This window comes from Carya illinoinensis, chromosome 5, assembly GCF_018687715.1.
Source record: "Carya illinoinensis cultivar Pawnee chromosome 5, C.illinoinensisPawnee_v1, whole genome shotgun sequence".
In the NCBI taxonomy this organism is placed as follows: Eukaryota; Viridiplantae; Streptophyta; class Magnoliopsida; order Fagales; family Juglandaceae; genus Carya; species Carya illinoinensis.
This window is the reverse complement of record NC_056756.1, coordinates 15702564-15721985: the sequence shown is the minus strand read 5'-3', so window position 1 is coordinate 15721985 and position 19422 is coordinate 15702564. Positions and strand designations below refer to the sequence as shown.

Sequence of the window (19422 nt, the reverse complement as noted above, 5' to 3'; positions counted from 1 at the left end):
ATTTTTTCTAAGTTTAACCTTAAGTCTGGATTTTGGCAGATCCAAATTAGGGAGTCATACAGATACAAGACTGCTTTCACCACTCCTTTTGGACACTATGAGTGGAACGTGATGCCATTTGGGCTTAAGAACGCTCCTAGTGAATTTCAAAATATCATGAATGATATCTTTCTATCATTCACTAATTTCACTATTGTCTATATAGAAGATGTTCTTGTTTTCTCCAAATCTATTGATGAACACTGGAAATATCTCTAAACATTTCTCAAGATCATCAAAAGAAATGGACTTGTTGTTTCTGCAAAATAGATTAAACTATTTCAAACCAAGATCAGATTCCTTGGTTATGACATCTTTGAAGGCAAAATCAGGCCCATTCAATGAGCCATTGAATTTTCTGACAAGTTTTCTAATGTCATTATTGACAAAATCCAGCTTCAAAGATTTCTTGGTTTTTTGAACTATATTTCTGATTTCTACAAGGATATGAGAAAACAGTGTTGTCCTCTCTTTGCGAGAATGCAATCCAATCCTACTCAGTGGATATATGTTCACACCAAACTAATTCAACAAATCAAGGCATTTGTCAAAACTCTTCATTGTCTTGGTATTCCTACTTCAAACAGTTTCAAAATTGTCGAAACTGACGCCTCAGACATAGGCTACGGCGGCAACCTGAAACAAGTTGTTTCACCAGGTTCTTCCGAACAAATTGTTCGTTTCCATTTCAGAACCTAGAACCATGCATAACATAATTATAGTACTATTAAAAAAGAGATACTATCTATTGTATTATGCATTTCAAAATTTCAAAGTGATTTACTGAATCAAAGATTTCTTTTGCATATTGATTGCAAAAGCGCCAAATATGTTTTAGAAAAAGATGTTTATAACATTGCATCAAAACATATTTTGGCACAATGCCAAGCTATTTTAAGTGTATTTGATTTTGATACTGAATACATTAAAGGTTCAAATAATTCAATTCCTGAATTTCTTACCCGTGAATTTCTGTAAAAAACATGAGTAAGAAGAAAGAAACCAGTTTTACCAGTTTCTTCCCCTCCAAGATTACCAATGCTTATACCTCCTGCATCTGCATCAACCTTGGCTTCCTCCCCACTGGAGATAGCCAACAGACTTACCAGTCTAGGACAAGTTCCTAGGCCAATTTCCCCCAGTTCTTTTGCTTCAACCTTGGCCATGCCATTTGATCCGTATGCTAATCCTTTGGCGACGGTGAGGCCCAGGACCACAAACAGATTTCCCTCTGCCAATAAGGCAGAATATTTCAAAAAATCTTATTTTGTTAATCTATTTTACATTGAAAAATCAATAAAAATAGATCCATTTCAAATTGCTTCCGAATATTTTCCCCGAGGCTTTCACTGGATCCTAGAAAACCCAGCAAAAGACCTCAAGTTTTACCTTGGAATCCTGATTCACATAGGTTTCATTTCAGTTAAACCAATTTATTGTAAAGTTGATCCCTCAAAGATCATCTTTCACAATTGTTATTTGCTTTCTGTTTTGACAGAAGAAGAATGGAGCACCCATCCTTCTACTTCCAAAACCATCAAGGGAACCGAAGTTCAATATAATTATTATGATTATATTGAAGCCTGGTTAAGGGTTTCTCTGTTTCAAACCCCCAATCAACAACACTTTTGGTTCTTCAACTTCGACAAGAAGTGCAAACACAGTTTCCCCCTTTAGTTTCAGAAATTGTGGAATTTCTTTGGCCCCATTCCTGATATTTTCCCTGATAGTCTTCACCCGACTATTAGATATTTTACCATATCCAATTCATCCAAGATGAAAGGGCGAGAGACCAAACTCCCCCATCTACTCCATTTCTGTGCCAAATACAAGACCCCTTGGATCTGTAAATGGCAATACGAAAAGGTTAATGACATCTTGGTCAGACAGTTTTTTGTCAAATGGTGGGGCCAATTTCCCCACTCAAATGACATTATTTCTTATGTTTCAAAAGATTTTCCCCTCGCAGTGCCTAATCTGAAAAGCACAGAGGAATTCCCATCCCCTTCTTTAGGTTTAAAACAAGCTTTAATTACTTATCCAACCATTCTAGGATTAAGTGATCAATCTTTAGTTTCAAAGAGTTCTTCATCAAAGCATAAGAAGAAATCATCTTCAGCCAAGAAGAAGAATTCCACAGGTTCACAAAATTCAACTTCTTCAAAGAAAAAGTCCCCTCTGGAGTTATTGAAGAAGAAAGATTTAATTCAACTGTTGAAGAAATCTATCAAAGATGAAATCGACAATGAAGATTCAGCTGAAAAATCCGAGGCTTCATCCACAGACTCTAATCCTTACAGCAACACCTTCGGACATGACTCCGAAGACTATCCCCCTTGTTTGGGAGATGATTAAGTGTCGACACACACCGACAAATATTTTCAGCACTGAAGCCTGTAAAGACTCCAGCGCTACCTATTTTCAACTTTTAGCCTTGAGGTTTCAACTTTTTAGGGGAGAAAAGATGATGGTTTAACTTTCGGCACAAGAAGATAGAAATGCTTTCGGTGCAGAAAGATGCTTCAACTTTCAGTGGAAGAAGACAAACTTACTTTTAGCGAAAAGAAAAATATTTTAGATAGTTGAATAGTAAAATGTCACTATTCACTATTTGCTTTATCACTATTTTTCCGTGATTTATGGGATTTTACTATTTGTAAAAGCACTTCCTTCATCTATAAAAGGACGCTTAGTTTCATTTGGTACACATAACTCATTTTAGCGAAAGAACTTCTTAAGAGCTTCTCCTACCATCAATATTTCCTTGATTCAACAAGCTTATAATTCCTTTTCTCCTCTCTCCCCTTTGTTTCTCCCATGCTTGTAAGTTTTATTTCTTAAAGTTTGTAAAGTTTACTTTCATTAACAATATTTTTGAAAGTTTGATTTCAGTTTCAATATTTCATATTTTGCATTCCATGCATTGGAAAGCTGAGCCTCCACATACTCTGCTTCATAGATTCCTCCTCTAAGTTTACTTTCATTAATAATATTTTTGAAAGTTTGATTTTAGTTAGAAATGCCTTCCATCTTTAAGTCAGAAACAGAGGGATTTTCCTTTGTAGGAATTTCCCTAATCAGGATCGGACGAGAAGGGCCTTCATGGTCCTTCAAGTACCTTTTGAGATTGTCATCTCTTAGATCTTGGTCCAAATTAACCTAGAATCTAGAACCAGTGAAAGAATGTCTTCTTTCATTGGAAATCAACGGTCGGTCAAAGGAAATTTTTACAGTACCATCAAGATACTGCTGGATGTAACTAATTATAATAACAAAATAAGCCAACAATATATAAAATACTTTCGAATGAGGATGAAAAAAATTCTTCCTCAATCTTTCTTGACCTTCTATTTTAAAGTTCAAACTTCGAAGTTACAGATTAAAGTTATTTTCGTGACCTTTTATTACCTGATTAAAGGTATTTAATCAGGTAATAAATTTTCTCTACATTTTGCAGTTTTATGGTGCTTTGGTTGTGATGAAATGCGCGTTAGCTAATTGTCTGGAGTGCGAAGCGAACGATACGGGCCAGGTAGGAAACAATTTAAATTTGATTGGTATATTAGAAATTTTATACAGTATATTATCATCACACTCTCATTCTACTAAGTATGATGTGGCACATTTATCACCATTAAATGATAATTTATTACATGTTTTTTATCATCTAATAGTTATAAATGAGCCACATCTTACTTAATAGGATGAAAATAGGATGAGAATGTGGTGTATAGCATTACTCATATATTTAATTTGAACTCAATTTATTTAATAAATGAGATATTTGAAAATACTAATATAGATTCGAATATTAAACGAGCAAAACTCATATAAACTCAATTTGATTCAATTTAGATTTGTAAACAAAACTAGTATAAGTTCGGCTTGACTTGTTTGAGCTTGTTTCGAAGCTCGTGATATGTTTTTTATATATATGTGTTATATATACTACATGTTAGTTATATTTAATATACTTAATTATATATTATTAATTTATTTATAGTTTACCTTATTTAATATAAATATGTTCCCAAAATGTGTATAGGATAATTTGTATAATAATATATCATACAACTATAACTATTAATTTATTATATTATCTATATGTATCAAATAGTTTAGTTTATTACATTTATCTTGTGTATTATTCTTTTAATTAATAACTATAAGTTATTTTTATAAAAAAAAAGTTATACAATAAGAATTTTGAATCAAAATTATTTGGTTAAATAGTTAAATGGTTTGAGTTTTTTTTTTTTTTTTTTTGTAAAATTTAATTTTTTTTATTAATTAAAAGATAAGATTAGAAATTTCAAAATAAATAATCGAGGGAGTCATTTGTTTATTTTTAGTCAAGCTGGAGTTGAATTTGAACAACATTAATAGTTAACGAACCGAGCTCGAGTAAGGATATTCGAGTTTTATTTGGGTTCGAGCCAAGTTCGAGCGAGTAAACATGTTAATTGAGCTCGAGGACCCTCTTCCAATTCGACTCGATTCGGTTTCAGTCCATGGTCCAAGGAACGACTAGGGTGTCTATTAAGAGCTCAGTTATATACTGAGATAAGATGAGATGAAATAAATTAAAATGATTTGTGAATAGTAATAAAATTATTGATTTGAGATGATATGATTTTTAAAAATTTTGTGTGTTTAGATTCAGAAGTAAGATGAGTTGAAATTGTTTGTAAATGGTAGTGAGATTATTGAGTTGAGATGGATTTTTAAAATTGTGTGTTTAGATTAGAAAGTGAGATGAGATGACATGGTTTTAGATTAGGAAATAATTTTAAAATAAATGTTTGGATAAGGGAGTATCTCTTAGTACAAACTGAGATATCTTTGAAACCAAACGGTTCCTAAATGTGTCTATCAAATATGTACACCAATATAAATGAATTTTTTTTTCCTTCTATTTTTCTTTAAGCATTTTTTAAACATCCTTAACCATTAAGGAAAAAAAAAAAATTTACTAATAGTCACTTCCTTAAGCATTAGGAAAAAATAAACAAATAATAGATAAAAAAAATTAAAATTTATGAATAGGCACATTTGGTGAGCATATTTGGTAGTCATACTATCATTTTTCTATAGAGAAATATTTAGACATAAAGGAATTAATACATAAAAATAAATCTATAAATGGACGTGATTTGATGTAGTACATTATATTCATATAAACTTATTTTATGCTAAAGTAGATATAACGGATCCTATAAAATCATATAAGTTTGTAAGTTTATTTTATATAATTAGTTTACGTATATAGCAGTTATCTGATCATATAATACCAGATTTAGCCTAATATATATATATAATAAAATAAGCAGCCTTTTTCTTATTTTTGTGTAATTATCTCATGAACATATAATAATGTACAAGTCAGGGAAAACAAATAGAGCATGCAAATTAACCAAAGCTCATATGCAACACCGGCATTAATCCGAGGTGTAAACAAGTCAGAGTCTGAACGAGCAGTACTATGCCGATCAATTTCTATTGGTTTAATTTTAATTTGAAAAGAGTCGAGCTGAAACTTATTATCAAGTTTTATTTTATATTCATAAATAATTTTTTTATTTTTTAAATGAATCCAAAACTGTTTACGTGCTATTTAAAATTGACAAAATAAATTGTTCATATTATCTACAGATTTTGACCAAAAAAACCAACTTTAAGTTTCCGGGAATATCATTATATAATTTATATAAATGATTATATTCATAATAGTGATCATATATATTAGGAACATGGATTTCCTCTCATCTTTATATGGCTTTACATAGGGAAAAACTACTTATATATTTAATAAGTAAATCGAATAGAATGGAAGTCAATTAGTTTTGACAAGGAGAAATATTTTAGCTCCAAAAGGATTTGAGTATAAAAGTAAAGTTACAAACTGATTTAGATTAATGTAATACGTCATATTGTAAAGTTACTTTTATTGTAAATTAAGTAGATCTAGCGTACGTATCATATAAATTTACCTCAGTTTGAGAGTTTATTTTATGAAATCTCTTTGCGGTTATAGTACGTAAGACTTCTCTTTGCCTAATAATCCGGTATACAAAGCACCAAACAAACATGTATGAATCGTACTTTACATTTTTGGGGCCATATATGTAGTATATGGAACAAAAGGGGTAAAATCGTCATTTTGGATGACTGGGCCGTGAATTTTGTTTGGATATAGGGAGCGCCTAGGAGATGAATGTGGTGACAATAGAATATTTACACCATCCAATTAATTTGTGACATGTAAAAATATTACCACATCCTAGCACTTGGAGTCATGCTAAACATAAAAGACTCAACTGACTTGAAAATATTAATTTTTTGTGACAAACTCCAAACTCGTGACATGATGTGATGTGAAACAAATTGACAAATAATATGATATAACATAATGTGACATGTACGTGTGATGAATGACATGGCATAACATAAAAAAAAAAATATTTTGTGACTTGGCTTATCATGTAATAGATAAGCTTCTCGTGACATAGCATAATGTGTAACAGATAAATATTTTGTGACGTACATATATGTAACAGATAAAAGTTTCGTAACATAGTGTAATGTGACATGTAAAAGAGAATAAGAACATGAATAACTGTTCTCTTACTAACACACATATACAATATCCTGACAGCAAGCTTCTAGGACCTAGATTTGCACATATATCTCTTCAGATTCATTATAGAGTTTGAAAAAGAACAACTCTCAAGGAATTTTAACTGTTTTCCTACTAAATTTTCCATGGATCACCCAAGTCCAAATTAGATGCCTAGTTGATAATTCTCTATTTTCTATAGCATGTTACCACATCAAAAGCTGAATGTTGGGTTGGGCTCTTGCTAGACTATTCTCAAGTGAATTCCATCCATCCTTGCATAGCTTTTGATGGGCTCTAAGGTAGACCAAGTCTTAAAGATCCCTTGCAAGTTTTAAATGGGACAATTACAAAATTGAGAGCTAAGAAGAACAAGGAAGCAATGCAAAGATTGGTGCAATCGGCCACTTGGGACGTGTTTAGCAAGAGCCCAACATTCAAGATGAGCTTAAATGAAGAAACTCCAATTTCATGTGTGCACGCAAGCAATAAATGTATACAGTTATAAATGCAATGAAAATAAAAAGGCATTCCAAAAAACTAAAGTACCAAAAAATTAAATTACAACCTAACAAGGAAATCCTACATATAGTTAATACAATCAACCGGCTAGAAAAATAACATAAAGTTCAATCAAAATTCAAAGGGAAAAATTCCCAAGTCATTACTCCTCAAGTAGGGTCGGTCCTCCACACTCATATACATCCTCTGCAACAAAGTCTACAGTCCCATGGGAACGGAACTGTAGGTGGGAACACGACTAAGATTTTCGCAATCTCAGCAAGTAAAATCATAGAATTGACATCCAAAAATACTAATGCAGAAAAACAAACATACAAACACATAGCAAACGTGACAAAGGAATTTTACAAAAGTTCCGTTCGTCATTACCCAAAAATCTTACAAAGAAACCACTCATGCCAAAATCAAGCTTCCATTTAGAAAGCAAGTGCATTTGATGATAGTCAGGATGGGCTATGCTGCAAATCTTTATTCGGGTAGTGCACTTTTGGACATGTATACGAAGTGCGGGAGAGTTGAGGATGCATATGTGGTGTTTCAGTGCATTCTAGATCGTAACTCAGTTTCATGGAATGCGCCGATAACTGGTTATGTGCTGGTGGGTGATTTGGGGATTGCATTATGGTTGTTAGATTGTATGGAGCGGGAGCATGTGGAACTTGATGATGGCATATTTGCTCCGCTTTTGACATTGCTTGATAATACTAAGTTTTACATGTTAGCCACCCAAATTCATGGTAAAATCATAAAACACGGGTGAGCCCATAATATCTTGGTGATAACTTGAGGTTTTTTCGCAGCACCACCGACATTTGTCAGTAAGGTCGTAACCTTAGATACACTCTATCTCCTTCTTGAAATTCTCTATCAGTTCTTTTTTGATCTGCATATAATTTCATCTTGGCTTGGGCTTCCTTTAAATTTTCTTGGACTAGTTTGTTGATAAGCTCTCTGTTTCTGAGTTCCTCATCCACGGCTTGAACCCTCGTGGATCCTACTTCATACGACAACATTCTTGGGGATGGCTGCCGTAGATTGCTTCATATGGTGAAATCCTAGTTGAGGTATGCTCTGATGTATTGTAAGCATACTCAGCCAGGGTTAACCATCTTGACCAGGCTCTTGGTCTGTCTCCTGAAAAGCACCTCAGATAGCCTTCTAGTACTTTATTTATCACCTCTGTTTGGCCGTCAGTTTGGGGGTGGTAAACTGAACTCAGTAGAAGTTCAGTGCCACTTAATTTGAAAAGTTTTTTTCCAAAATTGGCTTGTAAAGATTGGGTCCCTGTCACTGACAATGGTTAGTGAAAAACCATGCAATTTAAATACATTGAATATGTGTTACTGTTACTGCAATGGATATGAAAGAGACATGAAATGAGTATATGTCTTGTGAGTATGGGTGATTGGTTTGTGTGTTGTGGAGGAATGGTTGTTTGTGTTCTGTTTGGGAGGATGGCTTGGATTTTGGTATGGTGTTTTGGTTGGTTATTGGTTCTGGTTTTTCTGTACAAGGTAACCGAGATAGGGCATCTGCCATCTTATTGGTTTTTCTACTTTTTTACTCCACTGAAAAATCATAGCTTAGCAACTTGGATACCCATTTCTATTGGGCAGGGTTGCCCACTCTTTGCTCCAAAAGGTATTTCAAAGCTTGTTGATTAGTACGGACCTTGAAATGTTGCCCAACCAAATAATGTCTCTACTTCCTTATGGCCATCACCAAGGCCAACAACTCCTTCTCGTAAGTAGATAGCATAAGAATTTTCCCCTTTAACCCTTGACTTAGATAACCAATCGGCCTGCCTTCTTGCATTAACACAGCTCACAACCCTTCACCTGAAGCATCACATTCCACCACAAAACTCTTAGTAAAATCAGGTAATTTTAAAACTGGAGGACTAACCATGGCTTCTTTCAATTTATCAAAGGCTGCGCTTGAGCCTTGTCAGACCACACAAATGAGTTCTTCTTGAGTAGAGCTATTAGGAGTGCTGCTATGGCACCATAACCTTGCAGAAACTTTCTATAATACCCAGTGAGACCTAAAAATCCCCTTAAAGCCTTCAAATTTCTATGCAGTGGCCAACTCTGCATTGCTATAATCTTGTGGGGGTTGGCTTTAACACCATCTTTAGAAATTAAATGACCAAGATATTCCATTTCACTACACCCAAATACACACTTTGATCATTTCACAAACAATTGATGAGATTTTAATGTATCCAATACAAACTGCAAATGTTGTAAATGGTCTTCCAATGACTTGCTATAAACTAATATGTCATAAAAAAAAAAACCAAAAAAAAACTTCTTTAAATAGGGTCAAAATATCTCATTCATCAACTCTTGGAACATAGAGGGGGCATTGGTAAGCCCAAATGGCATTACCAAAAACTCATAATGTCCCCTCATGGGTCCTAAAAGCTGTCTTGTGTATGTCTCCTTCATGCATTCTGATTTGATGACAACCAAAACGCAAATCCAACTTGGAAAATATTTTAGCCCCATAAAGTTCATCCAATAGCTCATCAATGTTAGGAATATGATACTTATCTTTTACCGTATCTTTATTAAGGGCACGGTAGTCCACACACATTCTCTAACTCCTATCCGCCTTCCTAACAAGCAACATCGGCGATGAATAGGGGCTTTGACTTCTCTGTATAATTCCACTTTCTAACATTTCAGCCACCAGCCTTTCTATTTTAGCTTTTAGGTAGTATGGGTACTGGTAAGGTCGAACACATGATGATTTTGAGTTTTCCTGCAAAACAATTCTATGGTCACGACTCCAAGGTGGAGGTAGACCACGGGGTTCTGAAAACACAGCTACAAAATTCTTAACTATTTTTGATACTGCTAGTATACTGGCTTCTTCTACTGTCCTCACTTCCCCTCCAATTAAATGCAGCCAAATGCCTTTAACAGCCCCCTTTTGAATTTCGAAATATGTTCCTCTTCCTCTAAAGATTCTCGAGGTGGTTGTAGCCCCTGCAATTTCCACTCACTTCCCCTAAAATTAAATTGCATAGTTAAGTTAGTAAAATTCCATAAGATGGAACCGAGACCTCTTAGCCAATCAACCCCCAACACAACATCACAGCCTCCCAAAATCAACAAATAAAGATTAGCTTTAATCCTTAAATTCTGAAGTTGGAGAGAAACTGCCCTATAATAACCTCGGCAAGGAAGGCTATCTCCATTAGCCACTTTAACTGTCAACTGGCTTTCTCCCATTGGCAGCTTTGATCTCCTTGCTACTTATGGATTCACAAAACTATGTGTGCTACCTGTGTCAATAAGAATTAAAACCTTTTGATGATTAATAAAGCCCTCAACCCTCATGGTTTTAGGTGATAGTGAACCTGGAATGGCATGCAGTGATATGCCTAGCAATTCCCCTAACTCATTTTCTTCCTTAACAGGATCATCTAACTGAATCAGGGCTAGCTTTCCTTCACTAGTTTCAGCTTCCTCCTCTAATCCTTCCAATAGAAAAATCCTAGGTCGGCTACACTTGTGATTAAAATTGAATTTTTCATCACAATAATAACAAAGCCATTTCTCTCTTCTTTCTTGCATTTGGGCAGGAGAGATTCTTTTTATGGGAAATGTGGGTTTTTGGTTTGGGTTGTAGGCAATGGGGTAATTTCTGTTTTCAGGTTTGGGTGGTGGTGGTGGTAATCTCATTAATGGTGTAGGTGCTGTTAATTTTGGTGTGTAGGTAAATGTGGTTTGGGTGGGGTTTATGTTTCTGCTGGTTCCTCATTTCCTTCTAGCAACCTCTTCCTCCTGTAGTTTAGCTAACCCAAAAGTAGCTGAAATAGAGTTAAGCTTAAGCATGGTCACCATTATCTTCAAATCATCCCTTAACCTACTAATAAAAGTGCTAATGCAAAATTCCTCCGTTAATCCACTGATTTTATTAGATAGGTACTCAAATTTTGTTTGATACTCTTCAATAGTAGCAGTTTGTCTTTGACCTGAGACATTATAAACCAACTACTGCATTTAAAGCTCTCCAATACATAAATTTCTTTGTGATTGACATGGTTATTATTGTAATTCTCTACAGACAAACCGTTTAAAAGACAACACTCTATCACGTGACAGAGTTAACAAATCTCACACTCCATTTAAGACTAGATGACACTTTATGGACAAAAGTCTAAGAAACGATATGTTTTTTTAAAAAAAAAAAAACTAAAACAAAGGAAATAATAGAAAATATAAAAAGAGATGGAAACTTTAGCAAATGTAAAATAAAATTGGTTATAGGGAACAAATTGACTTCCTTTCCCCCTTTGAAATCTGTGTTTCTCCCATCTCTCCTCACCCATGAATCTCTCTTTTGCCTCTCTCTCTCTCTCTCTCTCTCTCTCTCTCTCTCTCTCTCTCTCTCTCTCTCTCTCTCTCTCTCTCTCTCTCTCTCTCAATACAAAGGTCTTGTTCTCGCCCCATCCACTCTCTCTCTTCTCCAATCTGATTCTTAACCCCCCTCTGCTTGGATCTTTACAAGTTTCCAAAATATTTCTCATGTGACCAAATGCACTAACCCTGACAAACCCTTCGCCAATGGTTCTAAAACCACTATCGAGGGTGGTAACAACATGAGTTTTCTCTAGAATCTCACTAAATACATCCAATGAACTTCGACTGGGGAAATGGACCCACACATATGGTGTATTCTTCCCTCCATACACATTAAAGCCAATCGAATTAAATGTCTCTACTATTATGTTAGTGTTTTCTTTGTAGAAATCGATCACCTCATGCATTGCCTGCAAACAGTATAAAATTAGTGTATCTTGTTAGATAAGTATTTCATAATATTATCTGGCCAGCTAGATAAGAGGAATGTGAAAATGAAATAATTTATTGAACAAAAGTAATAGGATTTATGATGAAAAATATTGCATTTGTTTTTGTTAGTAAAGAATCATAGGAATGAGAATAGAAAATAGACCTTAAGACCTTCGAGTGAAAGGCAAGCTATACCACCAACGTAGGTAATCAGGACCGAGTTCATGACCTTTTGAGAAAGGGAAATTGACGAGTTCACGAGGGAGAGGAGAGTGGATCTATTGAGAGAGAGAGAGAGAGAGAGAGAGAGAGAGAGAGAGATTAGATCTGTTGAGTTCACGAGATGAGAGAGCGATCGAAGCCTTTAGGAGGATGAGAGACAAAAATAAGGGGAAATATGTTCTCAACTCATACCCACGATAAATTACATGAATCTCTTACATATCCGTTTTCCATTGGATGGTGTAAATTATAACTTTACGCCGAATCCGATTTGAAACTTTTCTCTTGGATATTTGCAAAGTACAAAGGATATTTTCGGGCATTTAGAAAACAAATGGGCCCGCGTCCTCAGTACCATTAGTATTGATAAAATCATTCTACTACAAGAAATATGACTTTTCAAGACCAATTTGTTTTGCACTTAAATTTATTTTTGCGGTGAAACTATGTTGGTGCAAAACATTTCCGTGTCTGATCCTCCTGGTTTAGAGAGAGAGCCTCCTCCTTTTTTCTAGATACCAACACAAAAGAGACACTGTGTAGAGGGAGGAGAAGTTTTGGCTCATCTCTTCCTTCTCCCTCTTCTCTTTAGTTTTCTTATTGTCTTTTTCTTTTTTGGTATTTTTCAAGGCTAAGTATGGAGGAAGGTTGATTTGCTTCTCTTTGGCATCCGATGACCACCACGCACCTTACCGTAAGCTCCCAAGGCGTCGATCCTTCAAATGGGCAAATAATTTCATCAAACGGAGCGGTGCATGAGCCACACGCGCGGTTCAAAGTTGCCTCGTGAATCCTAAGTGCCTATGCTAGGAATGCTATTTTGCTGCCATGAGCGGTTTTTTTGGATCCGGGGCCACCGGTTACTTCAGACCTGACTGACTGGCATACTCCTAGGGTAGCGCATGTCCTTCATGCGCCATCACAGTTACTGTATTTGTAATTTTTTTCTCCAAGGTTGAAAATGCGGATTTATATCTTTCCAAGATGTAATTCTTCATTTTTCCATATATTTTTAATTTATGTACTGTCTTCTGTTTTAGAAAAATAAAAAGCCAAAAACACATTTTCTCTTGGACTTTATCTATAGAGTATGTTCTTTGCTCTGTTTTAGACGGAGTACGGGTTTCTTTAACTCTGTCTTAGACAAAGTTGTGCTGCCTCTCAAATTGTGGTTCTATAGAGGTTTGCAGCAAGGACTAGATCATATCAGTCACGGTTTATACTGTGGAGCTATTCCTATTGTAGTTGACTTGTAATGTATGTTTTAGGTCCAGTTTATATTGTCCGTTATTAATGAATGCAGTATGCCTTTATTAAAAAAAAAAAGTAAGCAAATAAAATTTCATCCTTTTTTTCAGAAAGTTTCATTTTCTTTTCTTTTTTTTTTTTTTTGAATAGTGAAATAAAATTAGATGATTTTAAATAAAAATTAAAGATTAAATAAAATATTATTAAAATATTATAAGAGTGAGATTTTGATTGCAAAAAGTCTTTAGGGCTTATATCTTATAGCTTAATTAATAAATTTTACTACTAAAAAATTATTTACTATTTTGTAACTATATGTTTAAAATATTTTCAAATATGTTACATTTGTTTGGAAACAAATGAGAAAAGTGATTTTCATGTACAAATTATGATTATTTAATTTTTAAAAGATTATGACCATATTTTTGAAAGTTTGAAAATTATAATTATTTGAAAGTTGTATGAGTATTTTTGCTTATTAACAACTTTTTTAAAATTCAAATTACTTTCTGTATTATCTGAAAAAATACTTTTGAGGCCTCAGACGTACTTTTAATTAGCTTATTTGATATTAAAAAGTGTTTTAATATATAACACACAAACAAGCTAATTTTCTATAAAATAATTTTTAAAGTTAGTTAAGCACTTTTTAAGATTCTTACCTCAATCCCAAACTCATCCTTAATTATGATGCATTTTTTTTTTTAATGGAACAGGGACGTTAGTTTGCTGCTAAATGCATTTCCAAGTATTAAAAAGTGTTTATAAGTTAATTTATTAACATGCATGTCAAAATACATTGTAAATATATTGTAAGTTATATTTATAAGTTAATTTAATTTATCAACAAATACCATTGTAAATATATATTGTATTTGCGACCAAATAAAAGTTGTACTTGTTTAGAGCATCTCCATCCGGTTTCTTAAAACACCATATTCTTTATAATTTGGGATTTATTTTGAAATTTTAATCAAAATGCCCCCACATCCGGATCCCTATTTTAGAGAAAATGTTTAGGAAATAAACAGTAAGTTCTCATATTTGGAGATTCACTATTCATTCCCTAAATCATTTTTATTAATATTTTATTCTAATATATAAAATAAATACTTTTTAAATCATTTACACTCTCTCTCATACTCATATTTATTATAGTTTTAAATAATAATTTTAAAAATAATTTAATTAATTACGAAAATATAAAAAAATTAATTTTAAAAATATTATCATATTCACAAAAATATAATTTAAATTTTTGTTTAAAATATTCACTAGAGTAATAGTTCAAAAAATAAGAAAAAATATTAAATAGTTAAATTTGTAAATAGAAATGAAAGAAAAAAAGAATAAAAAAATATTATTTAATAGAATAAAGATAGAGATGAGAAATAAGATGTGAAAATTTTTAAAAAATGAATAAAATTTAAAAAAAAAATTTAAAAAAAATATAATTTTAAATTAAATTATAAAAATATAAATAAAAAATAGGATGAAGATGCTCTTAGACGTGTTATTTCTATCCATCTAGCTGCGACAAGGAATGGACGTTGATGGTACTTTTTGCAGTGGTTTTAAACACTATAAAAAAGCTGTAGCCAATAGTTAACATGATGAGACTAGCCAGCGACTCACAATTATCAGTCCCACAAACATATAAATATATATATATATATATATGTATAGCATTACACTCCGTTAATGGCAATCTTCATTCCTGATTCACAGTGCCCATCAAAGTTGCAGCTGAAGTAGTTTAGTCCTTTGGCCAGCCTTATTTTTCAAGCTTGTTTGCAAGCTTCTTTCAATAGAGAAAGCAGCTGAATATTATTTTTTAGAAGCAAAAAGTACGTAACTTTACAAATTTGATAGGGTTGTTGCTATTGTGTAGATCTACGAACACTATATTTTTAGTAGAAGATTTTAAAATAAGAATTTTGTTAAAGTACAAATAAAGTGCGTATTATACTTATTAGTACATTAGATTGAATTAGTTTCATTTTCAATAAAATTAAATTTTTAATCAATTACATTATATTGATATACTTATTAATACGTAATTATAGTTATAACTAAATTCTTTTAAAAAATAAAGAAATAAAAAAAGTAGAACTATAAACACAGAAACTTAGATATACAAGCCCAAAAACTCAGATTAACAAGCACCGAAACTTAGATCAAGCCAAAGGTGAGACAACCAACGTGAGAGCAAAGTGATAAACAAACCGAGAAAGCATCTGAACATTATTTTCCAGAAGAAAAACCCAAATCTAAACCCAGATCGCAAAGTTCATCTCAAAGTCACAAAACCCAGATCTAATCTATCCATATTCGAGATGGGTTTTGCTACATACAAACGTAATTGCATACTAATTTGTGTATCCATACTGATTTATTCATATTTAAAATTTAAATTAACAATATTTTTAATAAAATTTATTTTTTTAACAATCACATCATATTAATATATAAATTAATGCATAATTATTCTTACAACTATATTTTTCCATCCTAGATCCAGGAGAAGCTGCACTTTGAGAGAGCGAGTGATGGGTTTCGTTGAGGGATGTAGGTTTTCGGGGAGTGAGTGAGAGAAAGAAAGAGAATGATAGAGAGAGAGAGAGGGCAAACCGTACGTACCGTCGTCTTTTATTTAATTATAATTTATAATGTTTTTTTTTTTTTTATCATCTATATATTGTGTCGCTGATCGACCTAGTTTTCTCCTACATTACCGCATCCTATACCCAACACCTGGTGCCGTCGGTGGTTCTTCGGGTTCTCTCTCTCTCTCTCTCTCTCTCTCTCTCTCTCTCTCTCTCTCTCGGATCAGAGGCCTACGTACGGCCCTACAGTTGTTTTGCTTGGGGAGTATAAAAGAATGGGCAGGTCTCGATGCTGCGAGAAGGAGGGGCTGAAGAAAGGGCGCTGGACGCCTGAGGATGACCAGAAGCTTTTGGCTTACATTGAAGAACACGGCCATGGAAGCTGGCGAGCTTTGCCCGCAAAGGCTGGTATACTTGCGATAGAGGACCCTAGCTAGCTAGCTTTTTGGTGAATATTTATGTATCATGGATTATAGCCTATTTATATGACACCACTAATTGATGGTTTCTTTTTTTGGGTTCCTTCGTTTTGGGTGGGGGTGGGTTTTAGGGCTTCAGAGATGTGGGAAGAGCTGTAGGCTGAGATGGACCAATTATCTCAGACGTGATATCAAAAGAGGAAAGTTCAGCTTGCAGGAAGAAAAGACCATCATTCAGCTTCATGCTCTTCTTGGGAACAGGTACATAACTTAATCAACGGTCCTTTCTATTTAATCACGTCCTCTTGTATTATTACTCATTTGACTGCATGCAAGTAATATGAGTTTTTATACACAAATAGAATCATATATTAATTTGAGTATTAATATTAATTTTTTATATTTAAAATTTAAATTAATATTATTTTTAATAAAATTTACTTTTTAATCAATCACATTAAATTTATACACATATTAATGCATAACTATACTTACAATTAGATTTTTTCAAATAATATAAATGCTGCAACACCTATTGGCTCACTAATGTAAATTTTTTTGGGTGATCATTTGAGTTAATTAAAGCCACTTTTACGTATTTTATGTGTATTGATATAACTGATTGTATCAATTTTTTTAATAAACAACTAATCAAATGAATTAAATGCAGAACAGAGTAAGTAAAATAACTACACAAAAATTTTTTTCATATAAATATACACACACCCACGAGAGTTTCATTTTTCTGGCTTTTTCCTGATCGAGCTCATGAGAGTGCCATTTGAACATTGAACATGAAGACCCCGCGCCATTCACATTGTTGACTGTACCTTTTCACCAATAAATTAAGTGGAGAATGAGATAGGACACGAAAATCGAAACTGCTGTAATACGTGCAAGATTCCACCCCAACGCACAAAATTAGCATCAACTTTATCACGATCATTGTCTTGTCGTTATCATTCTTGAACCTGCCATGAAAACGAAGAAATACCTCTTCTCTATAATTTACAGGATTTTTGTTTTCAGATGGTCCGCAATTGCAACTCACTTGCCCAAGAGAACCGACAACGAGATTAAGAACTACTGGAACACACATCTCAGTAAAAGACTAACTAAAATGGGCATCGATCCCATGACGCACAAGCCCAAAATGGATGGCCTCGGCACCGGAAGTGGGGACTCCAAAGACGCAGCAAATTTAAGACACATGGCTCAGTGGGAGAACGCACGGCTCGAAGCCGAGGCCAGACTGGTAAGGGAGTCCAAGCTGCTTGTGTCCAACCCTATTCAACAGCAGGTCATGATCTCCTCTGCTCCTGCTCAGAACATCAACAAAACCCTCACTCAACCCGCACTGCCGCCATGCCTTGACGTGCTCAAAGCATGGCAAGTACTGCAAGGGTTATGGTCAAAGTCAACCGGAGCGGGCATATTCCCAGTCGCTGGAGATCACGACCTCGAATCTCCGACATTCACGGTGAACGCATTCCCCATCCAAAGTACTGTTGCACTCACTGAAAACCAAGTGGCCGCAGCACTTGATTTCGCCGCCAATAGCTCGGTTACATGCGGGGTTGGGATTATCAAAGAAGCCTGTCAAATGCAAGGAGAACTCAAAGAAAGATGGGATAACACAATGTCATTGCAGGAAATGACGTATACCACGGAAAGTGCATGGCTTGCGGCTTCCTTTAGGGCTATGAGTGAAAACACGCCTCCCTCAAATATCGTGGAAGCTGGTTTCACTGATATCTTGGCCTACAACGGTGACGACAAGAACTTATTGTTGGCCGGAGACAAGATTATGGAAAATGGAGATAAAACCTGCAGCGGCAACTTTGAGGAGAATATTAATCATTACTGGAATAGCATACTCAATCTAGTGAATAATCCTTCGTCGTCGACTGGTTCTCCTTGTTTTTAAAATTTCAAAAAAAAAAAAAAAAAAAAAAATGGCGATCAAGAGGTACGTATACGTACGTAGCAGATTAATTGGTTGTCATATCAAACATGCTTGTTGTTAGGGCTGTAAATGAACTAATCTGTTCGATAGCTCGTTAAATACTCGCTAGGTTAAACTCGAATCGAACTCGACTTGTGAAAAAAAAAAATTCGTTCGTTAAAGCAGATACTCGCTCGATTTGTAAATAACACATACTCGACAAAACTCGACTCGGCTCGACTAAGATTCGTTTAGGCTCGCTCGTTTATACTCGAGTCGACTCGATTAAAACTCATTTATATATTAATAAATATATACATACACCTATGCATGTATATATGTATTAGTTAATAATATAAGCATACCACTTTTATAATTAAATATATAATATATATGTATTCTAATTACTTATGTTTATATAGTAAATATACTTCATAGGTATATTTTATAATTTGTATAATAATTAGTTGATAAAATTTAATAATTTCATATACTAATATGTGGAAACCATATATGAAATAGATATATTCTATCATATTAAGTGTATTTATTAATAATATATGTAGGCATATAATATATTGTTATTTTGAATAAATATCAACTAGTTAGATATTAATTATTTATAAAATTTATAAAATTTTATAATTTAATAGAGGTTCTACTTGTTAGTTGTATAAATTCAATATTAATTCTTATTTATTTATTTATTTAATTTATTAATTATTAAATCTTATTAAAAAAAACAATTCAAGCTTGAGCTCGACTCGACTCGAACTCGTTTGTGGGACGAGCTCGAACTCGACCTTGAGTTGAGATTTTAACTTATCGAGTCGAGCTCGAACAAAGAATTAAAAAAAATCTCGAGCTCGAGTATTTTGAGTCGAGCTTGAGCTCGGTAAGCCAAAACTCGGGTCGGCTCGGCTCGATTACAGCCCTACTTGTTGTATAAATAATCTGATTACAAATTATAAGTATATTTCTTAAAATGTTAGTTGTTACT

The 19422-nt window shown here is 33.8% G+C and overlaps 1 protein-coding gene across 1 annotated transcript; it reads left to right on the top strand.

Annotated features, from left to right (window-relative positions):
- The first annotated feature begins 16042 nt into the window (after positions 1-16042).
- LOC122311431 (transcription factor MYB106-like) lies at positions 16043-18445 on the top strand. Its single transcript, XM_043125983.1, has 3 exons — positions 16043-16466; positions 16609-16738; positions 17507-18445. Exons 1-3 carry the CDS (start codon positions 16334-16336, stop codon positions 18402-18404), a joined length of 1161 nt encoding a protein of 386 aa, XP_042981917.1. The 5' UTR covers positions 16043-16333; the 3' UTR covers positions 18405-18445.
- The last annotated feature ends 977 nt before the right edge of the window (positions 18446-19422 follow it).